Raw genomic sequence first — 10904 nt, forward strand, 5'->3', positions numbered from 1 at the left:
TCTACTCAGAGCACTACTATATACTGTGTCTTAGTATTTTACTCAGGAGTTAAGCAAAAAGGCAAATTCCAAATTCTCCTGCTTTTTGGAGAGCTCACAGGTATCATGCTAATTCCTCATGACATATCCTGAGCCTATCTCTTTTCAGCACAGTGCAGACACTTTGTACCCAAGTAACAATTTTACAGCCAGCAAGAGGGAAGGAAAATGGAGAAGCCACAGAGCCAGTGATACTCAAGCCTACTCCAAGGCTAATTACCACTTTGCAGTGCAGTGTGAAATACAGAAACAAAAAATTAAAATAGTTTATTCAAGGTCTTAGGGCCAATGAAGAGAGGAATATAACATGCAAACCTTTATTTGTTTCAATTTCAAACTGAGTTCCTATGAAGGAAGAAGTATCCTTAAGCACTTCCTTACTGAAATGCTACTAACAGCTCTCTATTCCACACCCTTGTGTTGAGGGTGGAGAATTTGTTTTCCCAGTCTATATGCATTGCTCTCTTCTGCTTCCTAAGAAGGGGTCTGAAAGTTTACCTGACCCAGAAATGACAAAGAACAAATTGAGGAACAATCACCAGCACTTATGTGATTTTATTTAGTGGAGGAAATAATTCACCATAAATTATCTTGGAGGTGTGCTCAAGCATTGGTCTTCACAAACAAAACTGAAGAAAGCTCTTGACAACGGACACATACTTCTATTCAGTTACTCATTTGGGTTTTTTTTCTAAGCAGTTATGCTGAAGTCCTTTTGTGAAACATTACAACATAAAAATGGAGACATTCCTGCCCGCCTGCACACATTATCTCTCTTCCCACTTCCAGTATTGTATTACAATGAGTCCTACTGGCACTCAAGAATCACTTGAGTTGTATTATCAAAATTACTCACTGAAGTTTCATAATGACTGAGCTAATTTACCAGCTTCCTGCTGCTATTCCACCCACACATTTCTGGATGTATGCTGCATTTTTTAATATTTGAACCTCTTGCACTCATGAACTGAGTACACTGAAAATAAATTTTAAAAAGTAAGAAAAAACCCACCAATTAATGCCTCACGCTCAATAGAGGAATCCCATTTAGCGTAGGGAAAGTTTCTAAAGTTGGTGTCTCATGGCAAAGTCAAAACTAAAATGGGATTTAAACATTATTTTTACTCACATTGCCCAAACAAATGCAGGCAGTTAAGTTTGCAAACTGGTCAGTGTGAATCATTAGTGTGCATATAATATTTCTAAACATAGTGCAAAAGCTCACAATTGTGAAGGGACTATTACTGTATCAAGATGATTTGTGAATTGCTAAGAATTGTTTTTAACACCATAAAATAAATACAAAGGGAAATACAACTTGTATAATACTGATAATTTACTTTGGAAAAGTAATCAGGATGAAAGTGAATCCAAACCTTGCACATTTCTCTGCTGGACTCTGTCATACATACAAAGAGGAAAAGTTCAAATTTATGTCCCATACATTCAGTATTCCATTGCAGCTCCAATCCATTGTGCTCCTCCAGTTTCCCAGGCTTGACAGGACCTTCTGCTGTAAACCAGTACCTGCTTTTGTCAGCAGCCCAGCAATTCACACAGAGAGAAACAACTTGAAATCAGACACAAGTTTTACAGAGAAGAAAAGTTTAAGAAGAGAGAGGTGTGTTCAGATTTGATCCACAGGGAAATCATATCCACAAACGTGTTTTTGAGAACACATGACTTCCACTAAGGGGAAGACAGTTTTTCTCCTTTGCTATGTGTGCAAATTCAAAAGTAGTTAGGTAGTAGTGGAATTACTTCCACTTTAGTTTTTAACAAACAGTTTTTGACAGTAGGAAGTGAAAATTCATCCAGTAAGGTTTTACAATTCTCTTGGATCAGATTTTAAAAAAATTAATTCAGTTTTTTCTTTTTAAAAGGCATGAAAAATATAACTTATCACATGTAGGTAACCAGTCATCATGTTAACAGTATTAATAAAACCCACCACAAACAGAAAGGATCGTTCACTCTACTGGTCCCCCGGTTATAAGGTATGCATGGCTGCAGACAACTTTTTAAGCAAAGTCAGAGATGGAATCAAGGATGAAGTATAAGGAGACAAGCATCTAAAACACAGATATTTTCAGGCCATTTGCTGGTGTCCTTTCATTCTTTCCATGGTGAACACAAACCATCATAAAACTCCTTTTCATTGCTTATGCGACATTGTTACAGGAACCTGCAATGGCTGACAACTTCAAATGTCAGAGTTCTCTTTAAAACCTGAGATCTGCTTGGCAATGCTTCGGGAAGGAGATCACTGCCACAGACAAGGATATTGATTCAAAATAAACACAATTAATTAAATTCAAATGTTCGTCTTTACGGTAAGAAGGGATCCAAAGAAATCACATCTCACAATTTCTAACACTGTCAATTACACAATTAAATACAACACATGTATTTTGTAACCTCTCAGTAAAATGACCTGGTATTTTAAAAAATATTAATCCAACCAACAAATCAAGGAAAAAGCCATGGTAAAACATACACCAAACCCATAAACAAATTAAAAAGACAGTTAACACAGGGCTTCAACCAGAGGAAGCATTTTTAAACTCTGAAAATATGAAAACATCAACAGTGCCCTTAGTTACATAGGTAATAGATTTATATATATAATCTAATCCAGATTTAATAATTAAAAAAATATATTTAAGTCTTCCTCTTACAAGATGACATAGAAATTTGATTCAAGTCTAAGACCTGCCTATATAGGATGACTTTTCAGTTAATTTCTCTATCAGACTTTTCCCATGGTTACTAACCAGCTCAAGGGATCCCACTGGTTTTTTGGGTAATAATACATCATTGTCCATATGACGTATGTCACCTCTGTTTGAATTACAGAGAAAAAAATTCTCACACACTGTCTACACTGACAATGACAGAGATACATTCATCTTTTGTGCTTCTTGATAGAGCAAAAACTGCTGTTTTCCCTTCGTCAATTTATCTGCCTCAGAATTTTCAGGAAAGCACTTTAGCAGTAACTTCAAGAATAGCTTTGGACCCAGAAATATTTTGAACCCTTCATCTGGTTCAGGAGATGGGCGCCTATGTGACAGAAGTTTGAAACCTGACTTACTTCAGCACCATGGAAAGAGTTGCCTCATTTCCTCATCACCTGTGACTGGTGGGTAGTAGCTCGTTCCAGAATGTCCCATTTTCCCAAACACAGAGCACTGGTGAAGCAGATGCCTGGCCCTTGGGAAGCTGCACGTGTCTGAGCACAGCGAGCCGGCACTGGAGGCCTCAGCGAGTCCCTGTGACACAGCTGTGTTGGGCCTGAGCTTGGCTTGGCAGAGTCAAAGGACAAGAATCAGACATGCAGATTTCCTCCCAGATGAAATCATGCGCTGTAACATAAATATGCCTCCTCCCAGTCAATTTCACTATGACAGAAGGGGTCCTCAAATGTTCCTCATGTGTTTGTTAGTTACTGAAAGAAAAGAATGCTGGCAGAGCCATTTTTGCCTTCACATGTATAGCAACAGTAAATTTTCATAGCACACTATTACAATTAGCTTCTTTTCTTCATCACTGTATTTTATTTAAAATTACTTAGTTTTCAGAGCAACCACACCAAATAACTCTCTTAGAAAGAAGTATGTTACAGCTAAGTACATTTTCAAGCAGTTGACACTTACTGGCCATTTGCATACCCCAGAATATATTTGTATCCTGTCTCTGAAGATTTACTTGAAAGGCAGTCTAAAAGATTTGGCTGTGGTCACAAGGAAATGAATGGCAGTCAAGAACAGAATAAATCTAAAGAGCCCTTGCTCTACCAATTAAAAATATGAAGTTTAGACATAAGAATACAAAATTTGGAATGTTGCACTGTCACAGCTCTTTTCATAAATTTAACACTTATGGTTCTGGAAGAGAATGTTTACAAAATAAAAAGTAACACTGAGGCTTTAAGATGGCTCAGATTATTTAAGAACAGTAGGAAACTACAAATTTTAGAAATATCCCAAAGGACTTCATCTAAAAGCACCACTGCCAGAAATGTGGCATTTGGAAAAACAATGGCTCAGTGCAAATACTGATCAGAAATGCAAAGATAAGCACCCCAACCAACAGACACTAACCATCCTGTTCACATCTCTTTCTGCTACAAGCTGCACTAAAAAGGAATCTTTTCATTTTATATTACATTTCTCTTTAAAAGTATTCTTATAAAACATAAATTTTGGAAGAAAACAGACCTAAAAGCCTGTTTATATTGCTAGCTTCTGAGAAAAGCAAAACACCTAACAACTGTCTGTTCAATTAAACCTGTATCACAAAATCAAAACAGATAAATAATGTGTACCTTTTTATATCTACACGTGGGATTTCAGACCACTTTTCTCATATTATCCAAATAGGAAGTTTTCCTACTGTACACATTATATAAAGTGAGAGGCAAACATGTCTTCCCTACCTAAAAGAAGCTGCTTTTCATGGACATGGCAAGCAAGTTCACAGCCACTTCCACACAAACACAGCCACAGGTAAACACAGTTGTTTGAATTGAACTCCACTGAGTTACTTACATGTAAACAGAACCTCCTGAATCAAAACTAGCTTTAAAACAAACTCCAAAAACCCAAACAAAAAAACCCCCACAACACATGGTTTCATGTCATACCCAAAGCTGTATCTTTGACAGATTCATTTTGATGCATAAAGGAAAAACCAGAAAAGCTGAAACGTGGTAAATGCAGAATTCTGCACGTGTGATTTCTAGTGCCAAAAATTCATTACAGCCTGAAATCCTTATGAGTAACGGTAAATGGCAGTAGGAGAAATGTTAAAGTTCCTTTAATATTTCACTACACTGCCGTTTGGAAGGTGTACGTGTTGAAATGGTGTCCCAGAACTATGCGTATGTTAACTTTATATAAAAACTCACCACATTTACAACCATATTTCGATTTAATTATTGTACACAGGTTAACAAAAACACTGGATTTAACAAAAACAATATTCAGAATGGTACAACACATGTTCATCTTCTCCAGGAAATAGTATTACAAGTGATCATCTTAGGACAATTTAGCCACACTAGCAACAGAAGTTCTGTTAAAATGCAACTGTGGTCTACTAAGCCACTTATTTTAGCTCTACAGAGTATTTGAAGTTAAGAGTCCTACAGCCAAGGCTTAAAAATTATTTAAGATTCAAACCTCAAAATGTCTTACAGTCAAAATGACAGTATTCTTAAAAAACCACAACAAAATAACCCCAAAACAATTAATTAAAAGGCTTCTGTATTTAGTTTTATCTTCTTCATGGCATTCTCTATTCATATAGTTGCTTGTATCATTGGTAATAGGGTCTGTATCTGGCTTGATCAGGGTGATGTGGTCCAGGAAGTGGGGCCTGAGCAGGAGGCCCTTGCATCCTTGGAGGTGGAGGTGGCCCCCTTGGAGCTGGCCATATCCCTGGACTCATTCCCCCAGGCTGTGTGAAAGGGGGACTAAGAGTTCCTTGATCTTCACTGAACTGTGGCAAAGAGTTGGGATTATAGTGATGGGGAGGGGGTGCATTTACATTTACAGGTGGGCCTCCATGCTGAGGAGGGGGAGGTCCCGGAGGAGGATGGTTCATGTAGGGTGGCATCTGGGCAATGATGTGTCCAGGCGGCGGGGTTATGGGCGGCGGGGCAGAGGTCATTGGAGGTGGCGGAGCCTGGCTGTACACCATGTGAGGGGTGCCTGCCGCCTGCGGAGGGTGCTGCAGCGGGTGGCTGATGGGCGGAGGTGGCGGCGGGGGCGGTGCATAGTGCTGCTGGGGAGGCATAATGTGATGAGGGTGTGACACCACTGGCTGACCCTGGTACTCAGGATGATGGTGAGCAGGTGCGGGCGCTGGTGGAGGCGGTTCTCGAGCACCTGAATTGGAGTCATCCTGAATGGGGACAGTTATTAAGTTGCTGTGTTTCCTCGTTGAGATGCGGAAGGTGTCCTGACTGACCGGGCGGGGAGGCGGTGGAGCCATGGCCATCTCTGCAGGAGGAGCACGGATGTCTTCATGGGGCTGGTTATAGTGCTCATGTGGGACATGCTGCAAGGGGGGCGGTGGCATCATGATGTGCTGCTTTGGTGGAATGTGGCTCATGTGATGTTTCTCAGGGGGCATTATGAAACGCTCAGGAATTTCAGCCGGTGGTGGGGCAATAGGAGGATGCACGGGTTCGATGGGAGGACGAGTAACAGGCTTCCCAGCTCTCATGTGACGGTGGTTGATGTGGGCTTGTAAGTCCCTCTGTGACAGGTAAGTTCTCTTGCATCCTTGAACAATGCTACACATGAAGAGAGACCCTCGTACACACTGCTCAATTCGTTGCACAGGTTCGTTACAGCTAAATAAAGAGAGAATATTGATTTACTGTCATCACAGAGAGCTCAACATGCATTCTTCCTTGTTAACATTAGCCAAATTAGAGCTGACAATTTTGCCCCACTGTAGCAATGAAAGAAACCGTTCAATGATTTTTAGGTTTACCTAGTTTTTAAAACTTGAAAAATAACTATGAAAGAACATAAAACTTTCATGAGGTATCATTTTTTAAGTAGCATCTGTCACACAAATTTCTTCTGTGCATTAAGACGTAACACGGGTCAACTTCACTAAGTAAATCAAACTGCTATTAATTCATTCTCAAATTAGAGCAGTAACATGTTAGCTACCCAAAAACAATGTAAACACTAATCTCTTATGATCCCAAAATATGGAATAGGAATTAGAAAGTGCAGAGTACTCTACTGCCTCTGCTTAATGTACAAATATAAAAGCCATGTTAGAGTATCTGAAATAACATATTTAAGTTACTTTCTTACATTTCCTTTAATAACAAATCATGAGATAACTTACCCTGGACACATCTTATCTCCCTTTTTCTCATGTAGTATAGCACAGTCATAGCAGAAAACATGCTTGCAAGGTATCTAGAAATAAAAAACTGCTGTTAAGACATCATGTATAAATATATATGTCATTCTGCAGAATACTGCTCCTCCTCCCTCCAGTGCACAGTTTATAATAATTAAAGTACCTAAGTTACCTCTGAGGTGAACAAGCATAGCAGTGGTTAACAATTTACAGCATCTTTGCACAGAAACCTTCTAGAACAGTTTAGGCTGAGTTTGGGGTTTTTTGGGGTAGTGTTGTTTGGGGTTAAGTGTTGGTAAAAAAAATGGCAGAAGTTTGAGTCTTGTACTATTACCAACACTGAACTTTCACAGAAGCTGCATATGCAATCTGATTATACTTGTCTTGCTGGCAAGGAAGGAAAGTTTTAAAAGCATTAACTGTCATTAAGACAGATGCTGAAGCCTGTTACATCACACTTAGAAATCTAAATTAATCTCAGGGATTTTTAAAGGTACGTGAAAGTGAACAGGGTTTTCTAACTTCACTGCAAGTCTTCAATTGAAATAAAAAGCCTAGTTTCAAACCTAAGAGGTGTAAGGTGAAAATGCCAGAACTTGAAGGTTTTTTCCTTCGTGATGGTATCCTGTTTTTTGTTTAATATTTTCAGGCTTACTTTATTGAATTGAGAAGCAGAGCAAAATCAGTCAGATAGACAGAACAAAAACACTTGAGCAGTGAAGGCCTCCAGTTCCATCCTGGTACTATTCTGCTGTTTATTCAGATGCCTCTTGAAATCGGTAACCTCTAGAAGCCTCACACAGACACAGTAAAACCTTATTTTATCTAAAGGGAAACCATCTTCCATTGGCAATTTCACTCACCATGCGTCCATACATTTTGATGGGCAATCCACACTTATCACAGAAATGGACTGGTGTATCATCCTTTTCCCCCAGCAAGTTTATCTGGTAGGACAGAGAAGGGGGTGAAAAAACAAACCCCAACATCACTAAAGCTTCTCATTTCAATTATCATCAACATACCCATTATTTCTGAATTAGTTGAAAAGGAAGCAAGAACACCACAAACAGGAGAAAGCAGCAGATATAGTTTTAGTCAGACAAAAATAACTGAAAAACCTTTAATTAACAAAGTATCTACCACGACTACCTACAGCTTAGTATGAAACACAGGCAAAGACTCATGACTTTACCTTATAATCCCAAAAAATGGGTCCAGGAAATCGCCTTTGATTGCCAAACATTTCACCTCCTTTACATTCGTATCGCTCCTCTTTGTTATAATCAAATTCTTCTGTGGAAAGGAGAAAGAGAAGAAAGACACAAGCCAACCACAACACTTTTGTAATTGACACCAGCTGCTATTAAGAGCATGGACCATTTGTACTGAAATAATCAAATAATGCCACAGCACTTCCAATCTGCTGAGCCCATTCTACAGAAAGGTAGAGCCAAAAGAGTAAGACAGCCTGTTTTGGAAATGGGCACTGCTGAAGCCCTACAGTGCAGCAGTACTTGGAGATCTGAAACTTGTTTTGCATTTGGACAGAACCCTGGACTCTTAAGGCTCTTAGTAAAGTCCTGAACAATGCTGTAGAATAATACACTTCCCTACTACAGGGAATTTATATGAATTTACCTTCATCACCAGCTTGTGTCTTTGAAGGCATCCTGTTCATATTTCTTGAAGTTCGAGGTGCAGGTTTGGTTTTATTGGTCTGTTTTGAAATAAGCTTTATAGGGATTCTTCTACGGACATCAAGACCACCCAATGATCCTGAACTATTTGTTCCTTGCAAATCATTGTCTATGAAAGAAAATTTTAAAAAAACTTATCTAACTTTTCATTTATTTAATCATCTCTAAAGAGGCTAAATATTAACAGGAAAATTTTAAGAAAAATAATTTTTAAAGTTTGCTTAAGACTCATGTAACAAATCAAAATTTAATCACTAGAAAATAGGTATCTTCATATACAATTTATTCCAGAAGTCACACCACAAAACTGTACTGAGAACAGCAATGGTTTTAGGAAATCTAGTTTAAATATAAAGCTCTTCAAATAACCTAGATAGTCATACATTTTTCCACAACAGAAACATTAACCTTATAGCTCTTCTCACAGTGTGAAGAGCACTGTAGAGTCAATTCTTTGTACAACTTTGGCTACACAGAATTTCTTATGTGAAAAGATAATTTTAAAAATTTATGTATATTGTTTATTAAAGTGGGAAGAAAACTAGTTTATATATTAACTCAATATCTTGACATATCACTTCCAAGTTTATAATAAAGTATCACAAAAATATTGATACTTAGGAATACATAGTTGTATCCTTCCCAAACTGAAAATTATTGTTCCTGACTACATACAAAATTCTTCTTAACCAGATTTAAATCTAAGTATCAGAGTAATCAAAGCAAGAAATAGCCTGATGCATGCATCAGCAGGTACAGGCTCCAAGAGATAACACAGACCACGTCATGCAACAAGCAACACTAATGAGGTGCAACTCCCTCAGCCTCCAGTGAGTTTATCCGAAACCACCATACAGCATCTCATTCATACAAAAATGAAGTTATGTCCTACACAAATCTTCCGACCTCTTTTCCACATGTTGGCAAATTCTGTTTTCTACAAGAATAACAAAACCACAGCACCATAAACCACAGTCTCTGCAGCAACTCAGTCCATTTGTGAACAGGGATAACTAAACCAAATTTTAAAAATCAAAAACTTGGCACTCAAGTGCCAATAGGTTCTGTCACTTTTCCTCCTTATACCCTTTCAATCCAAGAACATTTACATTAATTACCTGCTCAACTAACCCAAACTAGCAAGTGTATTAGTCACTCATGCTTCACAGAAGCTTAATAAATTCCTGTCTGCATAAAAATAACTTGCAGGATTATGTCCAGAAAAAACTACGACAGACCTACCAAACTTTAAAGACTACTTAAAGAAGCTCTAATTAGAGGTGATGCAACCTACTGAAATGTCACCTTCATCAGCTTAAGTTTTGTTTTTGCATTTTAAGCTTTATTAAAATTCACAAACACAGTTCAAATACTTCAAACACATACAGTCATAATGCAATCTTTTTTAAGGGACAGGGAAAACACCTCCAAAACCTCCCTAGCAAAAAGCCCACGTCCATTCATTTATTCACTGCACTACGCCAGCGCGTTAACTAGCAAAGGAACACAGCTACGCCAGCGAGCTCACCGGCGAACATTTAAAGCAAGAAACCAAATTTAAGCACACGAGGAAGTTTCCTCTCGGGCCACAACCATGGAATCAGCAAACACATTATGGGCACTGATGCCGGGAAACGCCGCGGGCAAACGAGCGTCTCTCCCCCACCTCCGGGACGCCACAGGCTGCATCCGGTGCTGCCGGGCCCGGGCACCCCGGCCGGCGCAGTCAACGGCCGCCGCTCCGCTCCGCTCTGCCTGGGAGAAGGGACGGGGCGTCCCGCCGGCAGCGGCCCCTCAGCCCGGCCGAGCGCCCTGGGGGCGGGGGCAGCGCCGGGCGGCGCCGAGCCGAAGGTAGAACCGGGGCCGCCGCGCCTGCCCGGGCAGGGGGCAGGCCCCGCGGCGCACCCGAGCCCCGTCGGCGCTCCGGGGGCCCGGGCCGGGCCCGCCGCCGCTGCCCCTGCACCGCCCCGCGCCCGCTGGCCCCACTTGGCCGCTCCCCGTCCGGCGGCGAGCGCGGGCCCGGCGAGCCGGGCACAGACGGGTCCCCGGCCTCCCCCTGCTCACCATTGTGGTCCATGATGCGGCGCGGGGCGCTGTGGGAGCGGAAGGGCGCGGCCGGAAGCGGGGGGAGTGGGCGGGGCGCAGGGTCCGGAGCCGCGCTCGCTGAGCCTAGGCCGAGCGCTCCGGCCCGGGGCCGCTTCGCACGGCGGCGGGAGGTGAATGCGGCGGCCCCGCGGTGTCCGGCGGGGCCGCTGTGCCGGGGTCCAGAGCCAC

General features: G+C 41.0%; 1 protein-coding gene across 2 annotated transcripts; it reads right to left on the reverse strand.

Annotated features, from left to right (window-relative positions):
- Window positions 1-1357: 1357 nt before the first annotated feature.
- CBLL1 (Cbl proto-oncogene like 1) lies at window positions 1358-10732 on the reverse strand. Of its 2 annotated transcripts, none has more exons than XM_005519186.3 (6): window positions 10695-10732; window positions 8572-8739; window positions 8126-8223; window positions 7794-7877; window positions 6913-6986; window positions 1358-6400 (listed from the first exon to the last, which is right to left on the reverse strand). In XM_005519186.3, the coding sequence occupies exons 1-6, from the start codon at window positions 10705-10707 to the stop codon at window positions 5359-5361; spliced, it is 1479 nt and encodes a 492-aa protein (XP_005519243.2). In that variant the 5' UTR covers window positions 10708-10732; the 3' UTR covers window positions 1358-5358. The 2 variants fall into 2 exon arrangements, with proteins under 2 accessions (XP_005519243.2, XP_005519242.1); XM_005519185.3 differs by having other exon boundaries at window positions 8126-8226.
- Between the last annotated feature and the right edge of the window lie 172 nt (window positions 10733-10904).

The sequence above is a fragment of the Pseudopodoces humilis genome, chromosome 5 (assembly GCF_049639895.1).
Source record: "Pseudopodoces humilis isolate 2021_Gansu_Grassland_sample_001 chromosome 5, ASM4963989v1, whole genome shotgun sequence".
Classification (NCBI taxonomy): Eukaryota; Metazoa; Chordata; class Aves; order Passeriformes; family Paridae; genus Pseudopodoces; species Pseudopodoces humilis.

Excerpts from the sequence above, each read along its gene's own strand:
- CBLL1 (XM_005519185.3), bottom strand. Across the intron at positions 7,878-8,125 it reads CCATTTTTTGGGATTATAAG|ATAAACTTGCTGGGGGAAAA; the intron begins GTAAAGTCATGA and ends CTGTCCTACCAG. Across the intron at positions 6,401-6,912 it reads GGAGATAAGATGTGTCCAGG|CTGTAACGAACCTGTGCAAC; the intron begins GTAAGTTATCTC and ends CTCTTTATTTAG.